At 45.8% G+C, this 25,474-nt stretch overlaps 1 protein-coding gene across 2 annotated transcripts in view; it reads left to right on the top strand.

The window, feature by feature from the left end:
* The first annotated feature begins 5,020 nt into the window (after positions 1-5,020).
* The window catches only part of LOC126204414 (glucose-6-phosphate exchanger SLC37A2), a 376,862-nt gene continuing 356,408 nt past the window's right edge, over positions 5,021-25,474 (top strand). For both annotated transcript variants that reach the window (XM_049938795.1, XM_049938792.1), the window contains exon 1: positions 5,021-5,148. In XM_049938795.1, coding sequence (XP_049794752.1) covers positions 5,099-5,148 — 50 coding nt within the window. In that variant the 5' untranslated portion in view covers positions 5,021-5,098. The remainder of the gene's footprint in view (positions 5,149-25,474) is intronic.

Raw genomic sequence — 25,474 nt, 5'->3', positions numbered from 1 at the left:
CGTAGGTTTGCCTTTCCTTAATCTTTCTTCTAAGATAAGTCGTAAGGTCAGTATTGCCTCACGTGTTCCAGTATTTCTACGGAATCCAAACTGATCTTCCCCGGGGTCGGCTTCTATCAGTTTCTCCATTCGTCTGTAAAGAATTCGTATTAGTATTTTGCAACTGTGGCTTATTAAACTGATTGTTCGGTAATTCTCACATCTGTCTACATCTGCTTTCTTTGGGATTGGAATTATTATATTCTTCTTGAAGTCTGAGGGTATTTCGCCTGTTTCATACATCTTGCTCACCAGATGGTAGAGTTTTGTCAGGACTGGCTCTCCCAAGGCCGTCAGTAGTTCCAATGGAATGTTGTCTACTCCGGGGGCCTTGTTTTGACTCAGGTCTTTCAGTGCTCTGTCAAACTCTTCACGCAGTATCTTATCTCCCATTTCATCTTCATCTACATCCTCTTCCATTTCCATAATATTGTCCTCAAGTACATCGCCCTTGTATAGACCCTCTGTATACTCCTTCCACCTTTCTGCTTTCCCTTCTTTGCTTAGAACTGGGTTTCCATCTGAGCTCTTGATGATCATACGAGTGGTTCTCTTATCTCCAAAGGTCTCTTTAATTTTCCTGTAGGCAGTATCTATCTTACCCCTAGTGAGATAAGCCTCTACATCCTTACATTTGTCCTCTAGCCATCCCTGCTTAGCCATTTTGCACTTTCTGTCGATCTCATTTTTGAGACGTTTGTATTCCTTTTTGCCTGCTTCATTTACTGCATTTTTATATTTTCTTCTTTCATCAATTAAATTCAATATTTCTTCTGTTACGCAAGGATTTCTACTAGCCCTCGTCTTTTTACCTACTTGATCCTATGCTGCCTTTACTACTTCATCCCTCAAAGCTACCCATTCTTCTTCTACTGTATTTCTTTCCCCCATTCCTGTCAATTGTTCCCTTATGCTATCCCTGAAACTCTGTACAACCTCTGGTTATTTCAGTTTATCCAGGTCCCATCTCCTTAAATTCCCACCTTTTTGCAGTTTCTTCAGTTTTAATCTACAGGTCATAACCAATAGATTGTGGTCAGAGTTCACATCTGCCCCTGGAAATGTCTTACAATTTAAAACCTGGTTCCTAAATCTCTGTCTTACCATTATATAATCTATCTGAAACCTTTTAGTATCTCCAGGGTTCTTCCATGTATACAACCTTCTATCATGATTCTTAAACCAAGTGTTAGCTATGATGAAGTTGTGCTCTGTGCAAAATTCTACCAGGCGGCTTCCTCTTTCATTTCTTAGCCCCAATCCATATTCACCTACTACGTTTCCTTCTCTCCCTTTTCCTACACTCGAATTCCAGTCACCCATGACTATTAAATTTTCGTCTCCCTTCACTATCTGAATAATTTATTTTATTTCATCATACATTTCTTCAATTTCTTCGTCATCTGCAGAGCTAGTTGGCATATAAACTTGTACTACTGAAGTAGGTGTGGGCTTCGTATCTATCTTGGCCACAATAATGCGTTCACTAAGCTGTTTGTAGTAGCTTACCCGCGTTCCTATTTTCCTATTCATTATTAAACCTACTCCTGCATTACCCCTATTTGACTTTGTGTTTATAACCCTGTAATCACCTGACCAAAAGTCTTGTTCCTCCTGCCACCGAACTTCACTAATTCCCACTATATCTAACTTTAACCTATCCATTTCCCTTTTTAAATTTTCTAACCTACCTGCCCGATTAAGGGATCTGACATTCCACGCTCCGATCCGTAGAACGCCAGTTTTCTTTCTCCTGATAACGACGTCCTCTTGAGTAGTCCCCGCCCGGAGATCCGAATGGGGGGACTATTTTACCTACGGAATATTTTACCCAAGAGGATGCCATCATCATTTAATCATACAGTAAAGCTGCATGTCCTCGGGAAAAATTACGGCCGTAGATTCCCCTTGCTTTCAGCCGTTCGCAGTACCAGCACAGCAAGGCCGTTTTGGTTATTGTTACAAGGCCAGATCAGTCAATCATCCAGACTGTTGCCCTTGCAACTACTGAAAAGGTTGCTGCCCCTCTTCAGGAACCGCACGTTTGTCTGGCCTCTCAACAGATACCCCTCCGTTGTGGTTGTACCTACGGTACGGCAATCTGTATCGCTGAGGCACGCAAGCCTCCCCACCAACGGCAAGGTCCATGGTTCATGGTCCTCTATCGGCTGATACATAAACTACGTGCGCGTCCATTCTCGCGTCACCATCTGTCACTATCCAGCTCTGAGACATATCTCCCACTTAACCGCCTCCAAGGCAGGATCGTTATACGGCGCTACGCCTTACGTGGTGTGTCTTTCTTTCATTTCTCTTTATATCGTGTCGCGTAGCCGTCCTCCTTCCTGCTATCACTGCAACCCAACTGGTTTTTCCCACCTTTAGCCTTCCCTATTTTACTTAGTACTTACAAAGCTGCAACACAGATCTACAGATTTAATATTAATTTTTTCAGTATATTTCGCAAATAAATCTAATTTTGTAATAGTAAATGGAGTTTCTTGTAACTAAAACATTCTAAACTAACTTGTAACTAATTGAACTACAATATATATATATATATATATATATATATATATATATATATATATATATATATAGGGTGAGTCGCTAAGACGTAACAGCCCCTTTATTCCGGGGGCGATTGCACGTATCGGCATGCGGTTTCCGGCGAATCATAGCGGAGTATGGGGCACATACGTTGGTACACGCACGATAATCACAACGTTTATATTGTCCGAGATAATGAGGCAAGTATATGTTTTTTAAATGGGACGCTATACTTTTTTTACCATCATTCGAACGCTCTGAAAAAGATGCGTATAGTGATGTAACGCAAGTTGCTATTGTGATTCAAACTTTGATTAAAAGAGGGCGGATGAGGATTTACGTGCCGGCCAGAGTGGCCGTGCGGTTCTAGGCTCTACAGTCTGGAGCCGAACGACCGCTACGGTCGCAGGTTCGAATCCAGCCTCGGGCATGGATGTGTGTGATGTCCTTAGGTTAGTTAGGTTTAATTAGTTATAAGTTCTAGGCGACTGATGACCTCAGAAGTTAAGTCGCATAGTGCGCAGAGTCATTTGAACCATTTTTTAGGATTTACCTACGTAGCGTAGGCCGTGCATACTGCATAGAGCACGGCAACTCGGCCCGCGGGTCGCGCGTGGCGTGGTTACAGCCTGCAGCCGCTTCCGACCGCCTCGACCTTCAATCGTACAATATTTCCCAGCGTCTTGTAAGCGAAGTTTGAAACACAATAGCAATATGCGTTACGTCACTATACGCGTCTTTTCCAGAGCGTTCGAATGATGGTAAAAAAAAGTATAGCGTCCCATTTAAAAAACATGTACTTGCCTCATTATCCCGGTCAATATAAACGTTGTGGTTATTGTGCATGTAGCAAAGTATGTGCCCCATAGTCCGCTATGATTAGCCGAACACAGATTGTCGATACGTGCAATCGCCCCCGGAATAACGGGGATGTTACGTCTTATGAGACTCACCCTGTATACAGGGTGTTACAAAAAGGTACGGCCAAACTTTCAGGAAACATTCCTCACACACAAATAAATAAAAGATGTTATGTGGACATGTGTCCGGAAACGCTTAATTTCCATGTCAGAGCTCATTTTAGTTTCGTCGTCCACCTACGCTCAATGGAGCACGTTATCATGATTTCATACGGGATACTCTACCTGTGCTGCTAGAACATGTGCCTTTACAAGTACGACACAACATGTGGTTCATGCACGATGGAGCTCCTGCACATTTCAGTCGAATTGTTCGTACGCTTCTCAACAACAGATTCGGTGACCGATGGATTGGTAGAGGAGGACCAATTCCATGGCCTCCACGCTCTCCTGACCTCAACCCTCTTGACTTTCATTTATGGGGGCATTTGAAAGCTCTTGTCTACGCAACCCCGGTACCAAATGTAGAGACTCTTCGTTCTCGTATTGTGGACGGCTGTGATTCAATACGCCATTCTCCACGGCTGCATCAGCGCATCAGGGATTCCATGCGACGGAGGGTGGATGCATGTATCCTCGCTAACGGAGGAAGTTTTGAACATTTCCTGTAACAAAGATTTTGAAGTCACGCTGGTACGTTCTGTTGCTGTGTGTTTGCATTCCATATTAATGTGATTTGAAGAGAAGTAATAAAATGAGCTCTAACATGGAAAGTAAGCGTTTCCGGAGACAACTCCACGTAACATATTTTCTTTCTTTGTGTGTGAGGAATGTTTCCTGAAAGTTTGGCAGTACCTTTTTGTAACACCCTGTATACAGGGTGGTCAGAAAATGTGTGAAATGCTTGTAGGGATGTTACAGGGCAGGTTGTACCGAGACATAAATGTTAAGGAAGAAATTCGATACGTTGCGCCGTTTCCGAGTTATTTAGCATTGAAGTTAGCCAATCAGATCGTCTCGCGCGTAAATTCAAGTTTCAGCTAGCGAGACAAAACACTCGTTGGGGAACGCCGCCCCTGGCAGGCCGCTTGAATGCGAGCGCGCGAAGCCCCGATTGGCTAAATTCTATGCTAAATAACTCGGAAACGGCGCAACGTATCGAATTTCTTTCTTAACATTTATGTCTCAGTACAACCTGCCCTGTAACATCCCTACAAGCATTTCACACATTTTCTGACCACCCTGTATATGTTTTAGTTACTGCTTGGTTAGTTACAGATCAGTTTAGTTTGTTTTAGTTACACGAAACTCCATTGCTTTTACTATTACAAAATTAGATAGTATTTGCGAAATATACTGTAAAAAATTAATATCACATCTGTGTTGCAGCCTTATAATTAGGAAGCAAAGTAGGGAAGGCTAAAGGTGGGAAGACCAGTTGGGTTGCAGTGATAGCAGGAAGGAGGAACGCTACGCGACACGACAGCGACGCCACAGCTGCGCAGCAGTCACGCACCCTGGTGTCGGCATAAAGAGGGCCGCCGCTAACTCGTCTGTCCCCAGTGCGAGTCTGCGTTGTGTGGTGCGTGTGGTGTGGTGCGGCGCCCGTGTCGACCTGTGGAAGAGAGAGCGCAGCGAGGTGTACATCAATGCTGCTGGCGAGGCGCAGCGACGTCACCGCCGTGTGGGACTGGGGTCGGTAAGTCGCGCCGTCCAACTTCACGCCACGGGCCAGTCTACAGTTGGCTGCGATCACGAATTTTACAGTGACGTCACGAAATCGGCTCGGGGCTTATTGTTCAGCACGGTTAAGATCGGCTATTCCTACAATACAGGGTAATGCTTGCAAGCATTGTCGTGTACCGTCTGTCAGCGGCTCACATCCATCTTGGGGTAAGACCTTGGGTTAAAATGTGCCTAAACTGTGTTTCCATTCTCACTAGACGCAGAAAAGCAGTAGAAATAATGATACTGTCGTACGCGTGCATCCAGTGTTCGATTCTGGAGGTGGTCAGCCGGTATTCCTAACTTAGGACGGTTTTTAAAATGCGTTTACCTTTCGGGCTCTCTTTTTGAGGGGAAAGGTGTGATGAGAGTAATGTCTCATCCCCCTCCAGAATGTTTTATTTGTTGATCAGTATGGATGCTACCTCTACTGAACATTAATTATTTATATCGACAGTGCCTGTCTTCCCCCCCCCCCCCCAAAAAAAAAATCTGCACCTGCATTTACATGTAAAAAAAAAAATCTGCACCTACATTTACATCAGATGTGAAAATTACCGAACTATGAGTTTAATAAGTCACAGCTGCAAAATACTAACGCGAATTCTTCACAGACGAATGGAAAAACTGATAGAAGCCGACCTCGGCGAAGATCAGTTTGGATAGTGTCTTGAAAGGAGGATATAAGATGAACATCAACAAAAGCAAAACGAGGATAATGGAATGTAGTCGAATTAAGTAGAGTGATGCTGAGGGAATTAGATTAGGAAATGGGACACTTAAAGTAGTAAAGGAGTTTTGCTATTTGGGGAGCAAAATAACTGATGATGGTCGAAGTAGAGAGGATATAAAATGTAGAGTGGCAATGGCAAGGAAAGCGTTTCTGAAGAAGAGAAATTTGTTAACATCGAGTATAGATTTAAGTGTCAGGAAGTCGTTTCTGAAAGTATTTGTATGGAGTGTAGCCATGTATGGAAGTGAAACATGGACGATAAGTAGTTTGGACAAGCAGAGAATAGAAGCTTTCGAAATGTGGTGCTACAGAAGAATGTTGAAGATTAGGTGGTAGATCACATAACTAATGAGGTATTGAATAGAACTGGGGAGAAGAGGAGCTTGTGGCACAACTTGACTAGAAGAAGGGATCGGTTGGTAGGACATGTTCTGAGACATCAAGGGATCACCAATTTCGTATTGGAGGGCAGCGTGTAGGGTAAAAATCGTAGAGGGAGACCAAGAGGTGAATACATTAAGCAGATTCAGAAGGATGTAGGTTTCGGCAGGCACTGGGAGATGAAGCAGCTTGTACAGAACAGAGTAGCATGGAGAGCTGCATCAAACCAGTCTCAGGACTGAAGACCACAACAACAGCAACAACAACATTAACTTTGTATTTCGCAAACTTGCCATCAGACAATTTAACCAAAGGGTCACAAGAGTCTAATTTAGGGCGTGTAATGTGACACGTGCGGTTCAATCCCTAGACGAGTTTGAGCCAAGACATTTCGACGAAGAAGAACCACATGTGAGCCCGGACATCTTTGGGATGTTAGCTCGCAACACGTAGAAAGTTGCACTGACATCAGTCCATGTCTTCCGTCTGCTCTACTTTTTCTGTCAGGAAATGTATGTGAAAATACAGCAGATTTTGGTAAATTGTTCTTTGGAACTGGTCATGACCCTCCCCTTATCTGCTCCTATATTTGTGTCCGTGAGGATTCGCGTACCATTTAGTGATCGCTTCATCATATCGAAACGGGCACATGATCGTGCTCATATGAGCTCGTAATTGTATTGCATGATTAATACTCGTAACTCTTCCACCAACGAAAATATTAAAGCTAGTACTTTTTTAATGGAATAGTATAATTTTTAACAGCGTTCTACGGTTCTTGAAAAGACGATTACGGTGACATAACGCTTGTTAATGCCGGTCTATCAAGCGTATCTGACACAGAACCAGCCATGAAAGCCCCGCTGCGAGGTGTTTATGCCGCAGCAGCGGATTCCTGTTGCCTTGCTTCTCAGTTTCATCAGTCCTCTCAGATACTTTACCCAAAAATTTTAGTGCCGAAACTCACAAACGTGATATCACTGCACTCGTCTTTTCAAGAGCGTTCTCTTTCCGACAAGAAAGGTAGACCATTTTATTTCAGAAAAGAGCACACTGCCTTAGTATCTTGGTTGAAGCAAGAGAGGAAAGTATTACAATGTAATAAAGTGACGATCCCTCTGGGTACTATCATTTGCCGAAAACCTAGTTTCGATATGTCGCGGCCTCAGGATGTGTTCTATAAACCGATCCTTTCTTTTTGTCAACTGAACCCAAAACTTTCTTTTCTCACCGTTTTGATTCATAACCTCTTCTTCGATTATCCGATCTACTCTTCTAATTTTTGGTATTCTTCCATATAATCATATTTCAAAAGCATATATTTTCTTTTTCATTTTACTGCATGTTATCTACGTTTCATTTTCGTATGTAACTACACTCAAGAAAAATACTCTGAAAAAAGACTTTCCAACACTTAAATTTTTATTAGATATTGATATATTCCCTCTTTTAGAGAGATTTCTCTTACCAGTTTATATTTATATGCCTTTTTGTGCCGTCGTCATTTTTATTGCTTCCCAAACAGAAAAACGCGTACGCTGCTTTCAGTGTCTGATTCCGCGATATAATCCCCTCATCATCACTTGATTTAATTCGTCTACATTCGATTTCACTTATTTTATTTTCGTTGGTGTTCATTTCATCCCCTCAACGTCACTTGATTTAATTAGATCACATTCGATTTCCCTAGTTTTATTTTTGTTGATAGTCATCTTATGATCTCTTACAACAGATCTTCCAAATCCTCTGCCGGCCCAGATTGGATTACGGTACTGGCAAATCCTAACGTTATTACTTCCTCCCCTTGAACTGTAATTCCCTTCCCAAATTATTCCTTTGTTTCCTTTACTGCTTGCTCAACGTACAGGATAAAGAACGTGTGGGCAGCCTACGACAATGCAGCATACCGTTCCCAATTACCGCTTTCCTTTAATGCCTTTCGACACTTTAGCTAGAGCCTAGACTTTTATTTCATATCAACAACGAAAATATCTACATATTCTTGTAATACAAATGGGTAAAACATGTAAAAAAGCAATATCATTGAAACAGTTTATTAAATGGTTCAAATGGCTCTGAGCACTATGGGACTTACATCTATGGTCATCAGTCCCCTAGAGCTTAGAACTACTTAAACCTAACCAACCTAAGGACAGTACACAACACCCAGTCATCACGAGGCAGAGAAAATCCCTGACCCCGATGGGAATCGAACCCGGGAACCCGGGCGCGGTAAGCGAGAACGCTACCGCACGACCACGAGCTGCGGACTTTTATTAAATGTTTGACATAAATAATGCCTTGAAATCAACTTCTGATTTATGCCATTGTGTACTATATTTCCTTATTATGCACATAAAGTGCCAAAAACACGAGAAGAGTGTACATTTTACATTACTTAACTCTTTTTGTGAGACCACTTCCGAAGCCAAAGTCACTACATTTAGGAAGGACCAGGCTTCGATTTCCGCTAGCTCTTCAGATTTTTGCTAAGGTAGTGTAACGGGACAACCTCCTCTAGCATTACTTTTCCTCGTTAGTAGTCGTCGAGCCGGCCGGAGTGGCCGTGCGGTTCTAGGCGCTACAGTCTGGAACCGAGGGACCGCTACGGTCGCAGGTTCGAATCCTGCCTCGGGCGTGGATGTGTGTGTTGTCCTTAGGTTAGTTAGGTTTAATTAGTTCTAAGTTCTAGGCGACTGATGACCTCAGAAGTCGCATAGTGCTCAGAGTCATTTGAATCATTTTTGAGTAGTCGTCGATACCAGTATTATTTTTCGAATTTTGGACAGGTTAATAAAATTGTGCTGCTTTTCTGAAAACTTTCATATAATTTTATACACAATATGTTATATTTGAAGCTAAAGTTTTTAAAGGAATTACTTTATTTTCGAAGTTACAATCGATAGGTACTATCTCTGGATGTACACTTAAAATCATTTTTTTAGAAACATTTGAAATTACGAATTACTTGGCACACTTAAAATTTTTATTATTAATTACGCAATCTAGTACTCTTTACTATTTTTATTTTTGGCTTCGTTTATGAAATAATAAGCCAAATTAATAGAAATTAATTTGTCGAAAAAATATGGAGTATTATTATTATCGCAGAGAGAAGTAGTAGTAAGCATACCTGTGATGTGATAGGACTAATTTTTGTATTTTAGGTGAACAACGTAATTTCGGCTTTGTTAATGTGAAAATTCAAAAGACTGCCTGATATACTAAAATGTGACAAAGTATATTAACGTAACAACAAAACTTCTGCGCAAGAACACTCTTCAAATTTATTTAGATCAATTCAACCGTGAGGGCCTAAAATGTGAGAATTTCAGCTTCAAGAATCAGAACCCTAGAGAAGAAGAATTGGAGCCAGCTCTATACAAAAAGCTAAGTAAAGTAGAACGTTTATTGCAATCTTCGATGCTCTCGAATTTTTGATAAGACTTTGCTTATTGTGGATTATAACTGGAATTAGGAAGGAGGAGCGATATTATTGTAGGGAGATCTAGTGATGGGGTCCCTAAGCCCTTGTGAGGCCAGATGAAGAGCTGCTTGAATAAAGAAGCAGCGGTAACATCAGGATCCATCTCCTGGCAACAACGGCTTGAGAGGTGCTGATTACATGACCCACGATCATACACTAGGCAACTAAAGTAAAGGATTACTCTTTCGAAATCCCCTAATTGCCTCTCACTGCGACGTAGAAGTTCGAGATTTGGCTCACTGGTGCATAAAACCTTGCTTTGTAGTGGTGCAAAAGCGTGAGGCGTGCAACGTCACCCTCGGGCTCAGCTACGCTTCAGGGAGCGAGCTGTCCACACATGCGAAAAAAAGACCACAGCTCAGAAGTCCGTGTGAGGTGTAGGATGGCTTAATGATGTCACACTGCCAGCAAACTTCACCACTATTCTGCCAAACGCCACCGTGAACGTGTCACACGATGAGAAGGCCGTTACGCCCCCTCTTACCCAAATTTAACCCCTTCTTTTGACGGCTCTGAGACGAAGCTCAGATTCGTGGCGCCCAGAGTTTAAATCACGCTGTTTCCTTATGAATGGTCGGGGAAAGTACTTCAGACACGGGTTGTCTGCTCAGTCTGCATCGACATTTCTTTAGGGAGAAGACTGGTACGAGCGGTAAAGGAATGTAACTAGTGTCTCGTTTTTCATTGCCTCCGAACGAGTTGTGGACACTTGTGAGAAAGGCGAATGTGGCGACACTTGTGAGAAATCCGGGATACTGAGGGACCGGCACAGGGTGTGTCGAAAATGCTGCGCCACTACCTGCTCGGCCACTGCCTGCTGCCGCTTGGTGTGACTGAGCGCTCGACTTGTGCCGGCCCAGGCAGCTGCCAAGAGACATTCACACTCCTCCTGTGCAGCCAGGCTACATTATTTCAGAATTTTTTGGGCAAGGAAGAGTGGCCTTAGTCAGATTAGAAATCGGAGCTGATTTTGCCCCACGATATCATGTCGACCATTAGTTGCAGCCCAGTTATGCGTAAGACCTTTTTCATTGGAATTTTTGTTGTGATTAATCTTACACAGGGCATGATTTTCGCTCAACCTCATACTTAACGATGCATTTTACAGAAACTATAGAAACGGAAAATGTTTTCCATCTTTCAACCCCTCACCCAATATTTGGTATGATAGGAGTGGCAACCTTTTACCACATATTAAGAGGAGCCAACTAAAGGATTTGGTTCTCAGTAGAAACTTTTTTCTTTAATTATTTCGAAATAAACCTCAATTTTCCCGTACCACGCAGGGAAGTGTACTGAGGTCTAATGTGAGTCCTGCTAGCAATTAGCGTTAAGGAATGCAATTTATGTATTGAAACAAGACATTATTTCTAAAATTCTCTACACAAAAATGCTGATTGTGACTTAGAAAAGCTATGACTTTTCATACTTCATTAGTGAATCTTTTACAATTTGCAAAAGACATTTAGACGACTTTGTGTCGTGTCCAGGGAACACCACGAGGAGGTACTCTCTCTTCGTCCCCCATTATATTTATTTACAATATTTACAGGATGATTATTTATTTACAATTTTTACAGTAGGGTGATCGGCGTGAACTGAACCCCTTTTCAATATTTACAAGTATTGCTGTAGCTTCAGCCATTTCCTTTTCATTGTAATTTCTGTGCATAGGCCACGCAAGTAAGAAATGATTTTACATTGCCGTCAACTTGGAGTCTTGTAAGGGCCTTAGAAACTATCTCATTTGTCTTAATTGCGGACTTCTTCCTTCTTTTCCCAACTAGATTTAAAACTAGTCTATTGTGTCCTCTCTGAGAATTTTTACTAAGGATTAAAAATTTGGATGAACAATTAATGTATTTATCCTCCGATTCCATCGTGAAACATTGTTGGTGCGGTGACGCCTTCCTGCGCAGTTCCATATATCCCTTGGCATGTCGTGATTATCCAGCCATTGTTGAACAAAATAGTCGTAAAAATCCTGCAGTTTTTCATTATCTGGCGTGCTCTCCTGAATCCATAGCCATCCATCATCTAACATGTCCAGTGGAATGTGAGCCAGAGCGGAACACAATCTTATGTGAAAACGAATTTCTTCGCTTTCAAATGGCTCTGAGCTCTATGGGACGTAACATCTGAGGTCATCAGTCACCTAGAACTTAGAACTACTTAAACCTAACTAACCTAAGAACATCACATACAGCCATGTCCGAGGCAGGATTCGAATCTGCGACCGTAGCGGTCGCGCGGTTCCAGGCTGAAGCGCCTAGAACCTCTCGGCCACACAGGTCGGCATTCTGAGTTTTCCTTGTAGGCTGCAACAAGGCCTCAATTCTGCGTTTGCCTCCACAAGCACTGGTTGAAATGGTAGTTGCAGCCATTAATATTTTAATCAGGAAACAAATGTGTTACTGATTGGATGACTGCAGCTTCAAAAACCATCATAATAGCTCTTTGATTCTATCCAGGTACGTTGCTCTTAACAGCTGCGAAAAAGCCATCGTACGTTTCTCGCTTTTTATTGAGTAGCAAGGCGTACACGGTTGGAACGGTCAGAACTAGAAATATCGGCATGAACAATAAATAACTGTCCAAACTGCTTGCTGGAGCTTTTGAACGTTCCATCGACAAAGAACGAATTGCAGTCTGTTAAACAGGATTTTCCCCTTTCGCTAGCGAACACCAATATCCTATCATTCGGTACTCTGTTGTCATCTGCAAGTAAAAATTTCCTCCCATCATTCATTAGCAAATGCTGTTTTTGCAGAAATATTCCTGCAGCATCGGTCGGATCTTGTGTAGATCCCATGTTCTTTCTTTCCTTTTTTTTTGCACTCCTGTGTGACGGCGGTGATCTGACGATGTCGTATCCTTGATTGAACAGCGGCCCTACTTCTTCGGCGTAAACAGAAGAAACTGAAGCGTCCGTTTCTTTTGCACGCCTTTTGGCGTTTGCCACGTGTTTTCGCACTTCAATAACCGCGACGTCCGGAATACATGTATGGCTGCCTTCACCTAAAACTAAGTTGTTTCTGGTAGTTAGTCTTTCTTTACACTTCTTGTTTACGTTTACACCTTCATTGTTGGTAATTCCGCTAAATCCACAGCAGTACTGAACTGCGGCGCGCAACCTGTTTGGTGCCCCTGTAGACCGCCCGCTACCTGTTCGGCCGGGTCTCCTCACAACTGTCGCTTCTCACAAGTGTCCGAACCCCGCTCCGAACAGACGTATAGACGTCAAGTGTTACGTAATGTTGCAGAAGTAACGCGAGGGTTAATCTGTCGATGATCTGATATACACTAGCCTTGCGCAACCGTCGCTAACGTCACTTCTATTATTAATAGAGGTTTTTTCCTGTGGGTGGATTGAAATCGCTATTCTTCGTCGATTGCATGAGTGGCTGCACGTCTTGAACTGCTCACCGAAAATACACAGAGCTCTGATCAGCTCTGGATGGTCACCTCGAGAAATGACAAACTACGAAATCGAGTTGGTGCCAAATTTCTGCATAACGACTAAACCTGCTCTTATTGTGTTCCTGCCAGAAACTCACACCAAGATGCATACCTCATTTCAGTCTTAACAATTTGCTTGTCAAACTACAGGAGCTACAGCCTGTCACTGCCCATTATCCTCAGGCCAGAAAGTACCAATTCAGCAACAGAAGAACGCATTATCACGCTACTAAAATTGGTGCTTTCTGCTTAGGCTGGCAAATATTACTTTATTCGTGGCGATTACAATTTCATATATTACGGTGTAATATGTAAACAGATTTTAATATCCGAATGTTATATGAAAAAAATACTTTTATTGTTGAATTAAGCAAACACGGCCCTCGGAATGACAAAATGAGAAACCGTTTTTCACGTCTCAGCTAACGTACTGAATGACTTTTCTTCCGGCACCAGTCATCCTCCGAGCAGCATTGCGAGAATATCCAGTCCTTATAACTAATCCTGACACTTTCCATCTGAAACAAGTTACAATAAACACAACGAGAAAAGGATAACGAAAATCTCTCCTGAAGCGATAAGCAACGACGTTATCAGCTTTAATGTGGTGAAGAATGTTGCGGACACCTTAGTACGAGTCTTGACAGACGTACTTAATTTTCCTCTCGTGAATGGGACACATCCAATTCGATGAAAAGAAGCACAGTCTAACCATCTGCTAAGAACGAAATCCCACAATTTTCTAGTCCTTACCAGTCTATTGGCATATTACTCACTGTATGGAAATTCCTTGTCTTATTGTTCACGACAGAATTACAGAAAACGTACATAAATTCGGCCTCGTATGTGGCAAATATCAGTCCGGTTTTCGTAAACATTGTAGCACAGGCGCTGCAAAATTAAGGTACCGGTAACTGGTGACCCGAAATATGGCCTCAATACTGCGTGTATTTGACCGTATCAAAGCATTTATTAGTACCATCTTTGACATACTACTCAGAAACATACGACAACTAAATTTTTCTCATTGTGCGCTGAAGTGCATTGAAAGCCACTTGTGAAAAAGACTTGAGCGTTTTGTCTGTGGAAAAGAAAAGTCGTCCTGGAAGTGCGTTCTCTCAGGGTTGCCGCTGGGGCAGTCCTAGGTCCACTACAGTCACCCGTCTATGTCCATAGCGTCTCGCCGATTCTGTCTTGAAACTGTCGTTTCTATGCCAACGAACTATTGCTTTAATTCAGTGCGAGGCCTGAAAGTGTCTCTGCCGTCTGACTGACGACACATTTTCAGCGCTCAGATGGTTCCGTAATCTGGATGTTAAACTAAAGGTGAAGTAGTCCCAAATAATTTTAGCGCCATACCAGAAATTAATTAATCTGAACAGCGGAACAACTGTCTCCTAGCACCCCAGGGGATCCACTACTCTTTTGTGGATACGTGCGTAGCGAGCACGGGACCCCGAGCTAATGTGGCCCTCCTTCCTTCCCGGGCTGCATACCCTCCCTTTCCGCATCCTTCCCCGTCCCCCATCTTCGCCCCCCCCTCACCCCTCACCCCTGGCTCTTTCCTTCCCTTTCTCCCCCTCTGGGAGTATGGTTTGTGCCTACGTCCGGAGACGGACGCTCGAAACTGTTACAAATTCCTTGCTTTCTCCACTTGCAAGTCTTCGTCCTTCCTCTGTCCTTCTCTTTTCCTCCCCTCTTCCTTCCCTCTTCTCTTTGCCCTTTTCTGCACTGCGGCGTTTGAGACCCCTCTTCTTTCCTTTCCCTTTCTCTTTTTTCCTCCCTGTGCGTGTCTGAAGGCCGACCCACGCACTTCCATGCGTAGCCGGTGACGGGGTAACGCGTAATTCCCTGACCCGGGTAGACAGCTAGGACACGTACGTACCCCCTGGTAACGGCCAGGCCCAGGGAGGGGTGATTACCCGAGCTGATACCTTCCGAAAGTGCCGATTGGTCCCTCCGTCCGTTTGCCGGGAGGTGTGACCTGAGGTGTGAACAATCACCTAAGGCGGGAGTGCCCTCAGAGATGGCCCCCACAAGGGAAGAGCGCGCCATCGGAGACGCCGGTAATCATGGGGGATTCTTCCGCAATGGTTTCCTCACCTTCCACTATGTCTGCTCACAAGCGTAAGTTCACTGAGTCTCAGCCAAGGACAGTTCTTCCATCGTTGCCACAGTTCCTTGTTGTTTCTCGGTCTGACGAAGGTCACGACTTCTCCACGATAAACCCTTTCATTATTCAGAAAGGTGTCGACGCAATTGCAGGTCCTGTAAAGTCTTGTTCCAGATTACGGAATGGCACCCTGTTGTTAGAAACAGTCAGTGCCCTTCAAGCACAAAAATTGCTGCGTACCTCACTACACACCTTCCCTGTCCAGGTGGAACCGCACCGTACTTTAAATTACTCGCGTGGAGTCGTTTATACACGCTCCCTCGATGGATTGTCTGAAGAAATTCAGCACTACCTGTATGACCAGGGCGTAATGGCTGTTCATAGGGTTATGAAAAGGGTTGACACGAACATCATTCCAACCCGCACTGTCTTCTTGACATTTGACAAAGTTCAACTCCCATCGAAAATCAAAGCAGGCTATGAGATAATTTCCGTTCGCCCTTACGTCCCAAACCATACGCGTTGCTATCGGTGTCAGCGGTTCAATCACACCAGCCAGTCCTGTTCCAATCCGGCCAAATGTGTTAAGTGTGGCAAGGATGCCCATGAGGGTGCTTGTCCACCTCCATCCCCTCGCCGCATCAACTGTATGGGTGACCACGCTGCTTCCTCTCGAGATTGTCCCGTTTTTAAGGACGAAAAGCTCATCCAGGAAATTAGAGTAAAGGAAAAGGTGTCGACCTTTGCTGCTCGAAAATTATTCGCCAGTCGACGGCCCACCGTGCCTCAGACAGGAAGATACAGCACTGTCCTTGCTTCTCCTCGGCCAACAAAGGAGGTGGCCACGCAGACTTGCGACCTCACCTTTAGTGCCACGGTCGTCAGATCGGCCAGCGCAAAGATCGCCCGTTCAACCTCACCACTTTCGCCTGCCCACTCTCTGGCTCACCCTTCGTCGAGTTCTGCTAAATCTCGAGCCCAAAAGTCAGACACCAAGACTTCGAAAAAAAGCATACTCGTGAAGAGTTTTTACGTACCGCAACTTCCCAACCATCGGTTCCTCCTTCCTCTAAACATCATACTTCCAAGAAGGCTACAAAGAAACCCAGTTCCTCTCCTTCTCCGCCAAGGCGTGTCCCATCTACAGAACCACCTGGCGGAAATCGCCCTCGGCCGTCTTCTGTGTCGCCCGCCGAGGCGCACTGCTGGCGGCCGATCAACAGGCCGATCGCTGGTGGCAGGAGCTGCTCCTGACCAACCTATGGATCAGGATCTTCTGCCTTCGGCTGAATGCCATTCCATGCTGTCGGTCGCAAGCTCTCAGCAGTCGTTGAGTTGACGGCGACCTTGGTCACATTCCTCCATTTTCTGTTCACCCTATGTCGATTATCCACTGGAATATCCGCGGTATTCGAGCCAATCTGAATGAATTGTCGATCCTCTTACGATCCTACTCGCTGGTCATCTTCTGTCTTCAGGAAACAAAGCTGCGTCCCCATGATCGCTTTGTTCTCCCTCATTTTCAGTCCGTCCGATATGATCTCCCCTCTGTTGAAGGCACTCCAGCACATGGAGGACTTATGATTCTTCTCCATGATACTCTCCATTATCACCCAATCCACTTAAACACTTCCTTCCAAGCTGTCGCCGTCCGTCTTTCCCTTTCCGGATACACGTTCTCTCTTTGTACTGTATACATTCCATCGTCCACACCAATGGCATGAGCTGATCTCCTTCATCTTCTTGGTCAGCTTCAACCCCCATATTTGCTGGTTGGGGACTTCAATGCCCACCACCCGCTTTGGGGATCTCCACATCCTTGTCCACGTGGCTCACTATTGCTAGACGTCATCCAACAAGCGGATCTAGTTTGCCTCAACACTGGGGTCCCTACATTTTTGTCTGCCGCCACGACAAATTTCTCTCATTTGGACCTTGCGGTCGGTATTGTTCCGCTAGCTCGGCGCTTCGAATGGTTCGCCTTTGATGATACACACTCGAGTGACCACTTTCCGTGTGTCCTTAGACTGCAGCCTCAACTGCCCTACATGCGCCCGCGATGCTGGAAGTTTGCCCAAGCTGATTGGACACTTTTTTCGTCTCTAGCGACATTCGATGACCGTCACTTTCCCAGCGTCGACGATGAGGTCACACATATTACCAACGTTATTCTTACAGCTGCGGAACATTCAATACCACGCACCTCCGAATTGCCCCGGCGCCCCCCAGTTCCTTGGTGGAACGAGGCATGCCGTGATGCAATACGTGAGCGGCGACGTGCTCTCCGCGTTTACGCCACCATCCTACTTTGGCCAACTGTATCCGCTATAAGCAGTTCCGAGCGCGATGCCGTCGTGTCGTCCGCGACAGCAAGAAGGCAAGCTGGAAATTCTTTATTAGCTCATTTAACACCTTCACTCCCTCCTCGGAAGTTTGGAGTCGGCTTCGACGGTTCTCAGGCGCGCCTAGTTTCTCCCCGGTCTCTGGGCTCACTGTCGCGCATGACACATTAGTGGACCCCGTCGCAATTTCTAACTCGTTGGGTCAGCACTTTGCTGACATTTCGAGCTCTTCAAATTACCCGCCAGCGTTTCTCCCGAAGAAACGTGCAGCAGAAGTGCGACCTCTTGCTTTCTCCTCTCAAAATCTCGAAAGCTACAATACTGTTCTCTCCATGCGGGAACTCCAACATGCACTCTCTTCTTCTCGCTCCTCCGCCCCAGGACCGGATGGTATCCACGTCCAAATGTTGCTGCATTTATCAACCCATAGTCTGCGTTACCTCCTTCGCCTTTATAATCGAATTTGGACCGACAGTACTTTTCCCAGACGATGGCGGGAAGCTATCGTCGTTCCTGTTCCGAAACCTGGAAAGGACAAACATCTCCCCTCTAGCTATCGCCCCATTTCTCTCACGAGTAGTGTCTGTAAGGTTTTGGAGCGTATGGTGAATTACCGTTTAGCGTGGTGGCTGGAATCCCGCAGTCTTTTAACACCTGCCCAATGCGGATTCCGAAAGCATCGTTCTGCAGTTGACCATCTTGTTGCTCTCTCCACTTATACCATGAACACTTTTCTCCGGAAACGCCAAACAGTAGCAATATTTTTTGATCTGGAGAGAGCATACGATATCTGTTGGAGGACAGGCATCCTCCGCACACTGTTCTCTTGGGGCTTTCGAGGTCGGCTGCCCCTTTTTCTTCGCGAATTTATGGAAGAGAGCACATTTAGGGTGCGGGTGAACACTACTCTCTCCCGTACTTTCTCCCAAGAAAACGGGGTACCCCAGGGCTCCGTGCTGAGTGTTGTACTGTTTGCCATTGCCATCAATCCAATTATGGATTGTCTCCTTCCTGATGTCTCGGGCTCCCTCTTTGTGGACGATTTTGCGATCTACTACAGCTCTCAACGGACCAGCCTTCTTGAACGACGTCTTCAAGGATGTCTCGATCGCCTCCACTCTTGGAGCATCGAAACCGGCTTCCGTTTTTCTCCCAGTAAGACCGTTTGTGTTAATTTTTGGCGACGTAAGGAGTTTCTTCCGCCCTCCTTACATCTAGGTCCTGTCAACCTTCCGTTTTCAAACGTCGCTAAATTCTTGGGTCTTATGTTTGACAGAAAACTGTGCTGGTCCTCCCACGTTTCCTATCTTTCGGCTCGCTGTCTGCGATCCCTTAACACCCTCCGTGTCCTGAATGGTACGTCCTGGGGAGCGGACCGAGTGGTCCTTCTCCGCCTCTATCGCGCCTTAGTGCGCTCGAAATTGGACTATGGAAGCATAGTCTACTCCTCTGCTCGGCCGTCTATTCTTCGGCGTCTCGACTCTATCCACCACCGTGGATTACGTTTAGTGTCTGGACCTTTTTACACCAGCCCTGTGGAAAGCCTTTATGCTGAGACTGCTGAACCTCCGCTGTCCAATCGGCGAGCAGTCCTTCTGAGTCGTTATGCTAGCCGTCTGTCTTCCATGCCTGCTAATCCAGCCCATGACTTTTTTTTTCGACGCCTCCTTTGATGTAGGGTATGCAGGCCGCCCCTCCTCCCTACTACCACCGGGAGTCCGCTTCCATCAACTGCTCCATTCTCTTTCCTTCCGCTTTCCTAAAACCTTCTTGACAACTTGGGGTACAGCACCGCCTTGGCTCCGTCCCCGGATCTGCCTGCTCCGTGACCTTTGTCGATTTCCCAAGGATGGTACCCCTTCACTTGTTTATCGTCGGGCATTTGCTGCTCTATGTGCACAAATGACGGACGCCACATTTATATACACCGACGCCTGAAAACATCGTTAGGTGTAGGGAGTGCCTATATTGTTGGCGACACCCAAAATCCCTTTCGGCTTCCCGACCAGTGTTCGCTTTATACTGCGGAGCTTTACGCTGTTCTCCAGGCTGTCCACTACATCCGCCGCCATCAGCGGATACAGTACGTTATCTGCTCAGATTCTCTCAGCTCTCTCCTCAGTCTCCAAGCTCTTTACCCTGTGCACCCTCTGGTCCACCGGATTCAGGACTGTCTGCGCTTGCTCCACCTGGGGGGCGTCTCGGTGGCGTTCCTCTGGCTCCCGGGACACGTTGGTATCTGTGGAAATGAGGCGGCCGATATTGCAGCCAAGGCTGCAGTCTCTCTTCCTCGGCCAGCTATTCAATCGATTCCCTTTGCCGATCTACGGATCGTTTTATGTCGACGTGTTGTTCATTTATGGCACACACATTGGTCGACACTTACCATAATAAATTGCGGGACGTGAAAGCTCTTCCTTGTGCTTGGACCTCTTCCTCCCGAACGCGTCGTCGGGAGGAGGTAATTTTAACTAGACTCCGGATAGGGCACTGTCTTTTTAGCCATCGACATCTTTTAAGCGGCGATCCTCCCCCACTCTGTCCCCACTGCTCTCAGCTGTGGACGGTAAGACACCTTTTAATTGAGTGCCCCTATTTTAATCCGTTACGCTCCCGTCTACAGCTGTCGCCTGATATATCGTCGATTTTAGCAGATGACACGCGCTCCGCCGACCGCGTTCTCAAGTTTATTAGTGCCAGTGAAATGACGTCAGTCATCTGAAGCTTTTTTTGGGGACAACTAACCCCTTTCTGTAGTGGATTTTTAAGCCTTCCTTCTGCTTTTAGTTTCTCCAATTTTATGACTTTCGTTCCCATTGCTGCTGGTTTTCAATTTCGGTTTTTTACTGTTTCCTAGGTCACGGACCGGGCGCTAATGACCGTAGCAGTTTTGCGCCCTAAATCCAAAAAAAAAAAACTGTCTCCTATTTTTCTCGGCGATATCAGAAATGCTTGAAGAACTCGGATATAGCTTCGGAAGAGCACCTCATCTGAGCATGAAACAACACTGCCACGTGTTCCAAGACTTCCGATTGCCTCCGTGGCTACCCGAACTGCATTGACAAAATTGCGGAAGTTGTTTACGGGGATTTTCAGAATATTTTGGTATGAGGTAGCCATGGTCTCTGCTGGTTCGTTACAAAGTAATTTGTTTTGTTACCCACATACATATTTGTATGTGTTGCATTCTCCACTCCCAGGCTTACACTGAGCACTCGTATCTGTCTCACATTTGTTTCTCCAGCAGTGCGAGTTGTATGTTAACACTGAAATACTGCATTCTGGATAGGTTTACTGCTGAATGGTTGGTACATTTGCACCTCGTGTATGGGTTCACTGTATGCAACAAAAGAGCGACACAACGACGGGAATCACAGTACAGCATCTGGCGAAAAGTAGCCATATACCTCTATGTAATACGTAATTCACCACTTGATGTCACGATAGGCGGATCTGCCAGTATGAAAGAGGCGGAGAGTATCTTGTCGTCAGTAGATAAGGAATAACACCAGAACTGGTCGGTCAGGACAGTTCAGTGACCCGGAAGGTGGACTAGTCATTCGATGTACCTGAGTATCAAATTCATTAGGGACGTTTCTGTCGTGCAGGCTACTGTAGGATATTGTGGGAGTCAGTATCGACACAAACAAGGAAGGGGAGAACCTGCGATGGCCGGTGGCAGGAATACAAAACGATTTAAAACTACAATAAAACGAACACCCTTAGCTGCTTACATAAGTCAACGGGGACAGATGAAAATGTGTGCCCCGACCGGGACTCGAACCCGGAATCTCCTGCTTACATGGCAGACGCTCTATCCATTTTTTGTTTTTTATTTTTATTTTTTTGAATGGCAAGTGCTCTACCAACTTTTGTATTTTTTATTTTGAGGGATTTTATTATTTTTTTATTAAGGAAGGTAGGAGAAACAGAAACCTTTATTATTCACAAAATAAACATAGTATGTCCTTGCACATTATTACTCTCCTGGAAGCAACCTCGCTGCCGTCCTACCATGCAGCATGAAATAACAACAAAATCAAAGTGGGGCCACCTCCGGCACCCTAAAGAAAAGTATTTATAGATATGAAAACAAAATTTGAAGTACATCCATTTGCAAACTGTGCAAGCGTTAGTTTTTCCTAGGTCGCATACTCGCATAGTGGTTCGTAGTCGATCACTTTACTTGGTCGGTTTCACAACGACAGCACCGCCGCTCATCTTTGCGCACCCGGCACACCCCAAGTATATGGCGGGTCCGCAAAAACCGTTACTAGGAAATTGGCATACCAATCCTTGTACTTTTGTAGTCGTAATAGTTTTGTGTGTCCATCTTGCAAGTATTGCCAGTAATCCAGGACGTTCAGACGTGTGTCTCTATAGATGTAATGGACCGTCATACCTGTGATCCACGCCACTGCGTTCGTCGTATGACGCGTAAAATAAGTTTCCTCTGGAAAAAAATACTATGTCAGAAGAGACCGCTGTATAGATAGTGCGCCGCATGAACGCTATTATCTTTCTTGCGAGAGTACAGACAGCCAATGCATCGCCGCAGACCAGCCGATGGTCGTCCGTATCCACCACGCCGCATTGCTGACACAAGGGCGAATCCGCCAAATGTATTGCGTACTTTTTATCATTCGTATGGTATTTTCGGTTCACCACAATGTACCATGTTGATCTGACTGTTGTAGGTAGGTGGGGGTGGTGGACCGTGCGCCACACCACGTGCCAATTAACAGCTGGATGTTGCCGTTCCACCCTATTCCGGGCGATCTGTCGAAGAAGCAGATGGTACACGTCCTTCGATGTCGACTGTGGGGTCGTCGGTAAACGCTCTCGAACGTAACTGTGTTCCACAATGAACGTGCGCACATACGTTAACGGGGCCGATATGTGGCCGACACTGACTGGAGGAAGATGCGATGTTGGTAGTTCTTCTACGATCGTCCCCGTCAGCGAGTGATTCCTGTTGCGCCACATTTGAGCATAGTAATAATATATGTGGCACGCGCCTTCTCGTGCATGTTCACTAAACCAACGTCCCCCTCTCGCGCTGGGAGGGTAAGCGTGTTGTACTGTACCTTAAAGAGCTGTCCCAGGCATACATAGTACCCAAAAGCCGCCTGAAGCCTCATAGCCATCGTGCGCGTCAAGGGGAGAAGGTGTGTCAGGTGGCACATCATGGGCGCGAGATAAAGGTTGACTAGTAACACTCGCTGCAGCATATCCATCGACCGCAGGGCGTTTAGTCGTACTGCCGTGCGGACTCTGAGTAACAGCCTTCGGTAGTTGTCCGCAGCCGTTCCCGCTGTCTCCTTATGAAAAGTGATACCCAAACAGCGGAGGGTTTGCACCGCAGGTAAGGGTCCTTCCGTTCCTGGTTCTAGTCCACGCCCCACATGCATGAATTGTGATTTTCGGTAGTTGACCTCACTTTCAGCTGCCATCCCATACGTCTGTAGCCAATCGAGTGCTGTTTGAGTCTCCCCCTCATTCCTTACGAGGAACACAATGTCATCCGCGCATGCTCTGCATTTGAATGATAAATGCCGTTGGGAGATCCCTGTAAGACGGCGGCGAAGGCCTGCGAGGCACGGTTCTAAGGCGATCGCATAGAGGAGGATCGACAAGGGGCAACCCTGTCTGACGGATCTTAAGATCTTAAAATACTCAGTTCTCCCTCCATTGACCACCATCGCTGATCTGGCGCCATGCAACAGGTGCATCACAGCAGTGGTCAATAATGGCGAGACACCCATCATGAGCCACCGAGGACACAGAGGATAGTGCGACTGCAGGGATTTCTCTCTGGCACGCCTCCCTCGAAACCCACATTCTCAACCTATTGTCCCACAGTACATTCGTAGGGCCCCCGCCCATTATACTCATTACTTGCGGAGCGTTGCCGATTCCCGTAATAGTTCGGGCACTGTTTGTGCATTCGCACAGAAGAAGAAGATGGTCAAGTGGTTGGTGAGCCTTAACTATATATATATAATATACTGCATGGACACCGATGGTATCTGTTCTTTCGGACATGTCCGAAAGAACAGATGCCATCTTAGTATATCATTTACAATTACTTTTAGACTCTATTACTACTAGCAGAATGCAGGTTCAGTATCATCTTCCTGTTACACAGTGCCGGCCGGGGTGGCCAAGCGGTTCTAGGCGCTACAGTCTGGAACCGCGCGACCGCTACGGACGCAGGTTCGAATCCTGCCTCGGGCATGGGTGTGTGTGATGTCCTTAGGTTAGTTAGGTTTAAGTAGTTCTAAGTTCTAGGGGTCTGATGACCTCAGAAGTTAAGTCCCATAGTGCTAAGAGCCATTTGAACCTGTTACACAGTACTGATGCTCTCGAAGTCTGTGACCAAACTGGGCCCGACCAGCTGGCTGGCTGACTAACGTGTCGATCTAAGGCACGTGTGGGGGCAGGATAAGCACTGGCGTGCTGTGCCTGCAGGACCTAAGAGACTTGAGAAGGTGGGGGGGGGGGGGGAGGAACCTCATAGGTAGGATGGACTGAGCAGACGGAATTCGTCTAAGCTAATGTAGGACTGGTGACGTAGGAATGCCCACATAGCCTCGGGGAGATGGTCGGAACCTGGAAGTGGGGGTGGGTCGTGCGGAGGTGGTTCGCACCGACCCTGCCGACACGCACCTGGCTAAGACCGCAAAAATGTGTTCCCAGTCAGAGGGCGTGAAGACAGGCGACTATTAATGAGCTTCAGGTCCATCCTCGACACTAAAGAGTGCAAGATCCGATGACGCCTGACTGGATCGTACGCCTCGTGCGGAGGAAGGGGCTTAAGCTGGCCGGGAGGAGTAAAAGGATACCGATTATCCGCACGGAGGTAGGACCCGTCGCGGAGAGACGCCGCAACCATCGATAATACCGGTTGAAGGCTGCGCTCGTAGGGGAGCGTCAGCGCGCCATGCAGAAGGGGCGGAGACACCGCCTCAGAAAGATGGGGCGTCGCCAGGGGCGCCTCGACGACATGCGCCTGCTGGGCAGCCTCCCTGTCGGGAGGGGAACAGACGTATGCATGAATGCCGGACATTTGCCACGCCGGACATTTGCCACATTCGCCCCTTCGCCAGGTAGCGATCCCTCAGGTAAGGGACGCCCCTTCCTCGTACTACTTCTGTCCGCTTTCAAACCGCCGTCTCCACATCTTACTCGATACAACCAGTATGTAAAGGACCTTCTTCTTCGACATCTTGGCCAAATACAGGACTTCTTTTCCGAAATCGAACTATTTATAATTTTTGGGAAACGAAAGCAGTACTGACGATTTTGTCAGTATGTAATTAGTTCTGCCAAGTAGAAATATAGATCCCACTGCCTGTACAGTAGCTTCCTTTCACGCTTACTGATTGCGATAGAAACAGTCCATCGCCATGGGAGCAACAAGAAAGAAACGATGTAAAGAAAATGCGAATGTACGCTAATCATTTCTTTTTGGTCACTGCATTTGTGCCTACTTTAATTACTACAACTGCATGCCAAAAAGACAATAAGGATAGAAGAAATGGGTATGTCAATGTGTGAAAAGAAGAACGACATACTCCATATTAATTTACTCTCTAGAATGCGATATGCGGCGAAACATTAGTTAGTAAAGTGTAGCGGGGCAATGTTCAAAACGTGACTGAAAATACGTTCACTAAATAGAGATAAGAAAATCTATCATTGACATGTCATCTAAAGTCGACGTACAATTTTGAAATCTTAGAAATAAGGAAATGAACTAATAGAGAATGCTATGCTTGTAAC

The sequence above is a fragment of the Schistocerca nitens genome, chromosome 9 (assembly GCF_023898315.1).
Source record: "Schistocerca nitens isolate TAMUIC-IGC-003100 chromosome 9, iqSchNite1.1, whole genome shotgun sequence".
Taxonomy (NCBI): Eukaryota; Metazoa; Arthropoda; class Insecta; order Orthoptera; family Acrididae; genus Schistocerca; species Schistocerca nitens.
Note: the sequence above shows the minus strand (reverse complement) of the source record. Positions and strands in the feature narration are given on the sequence as shown.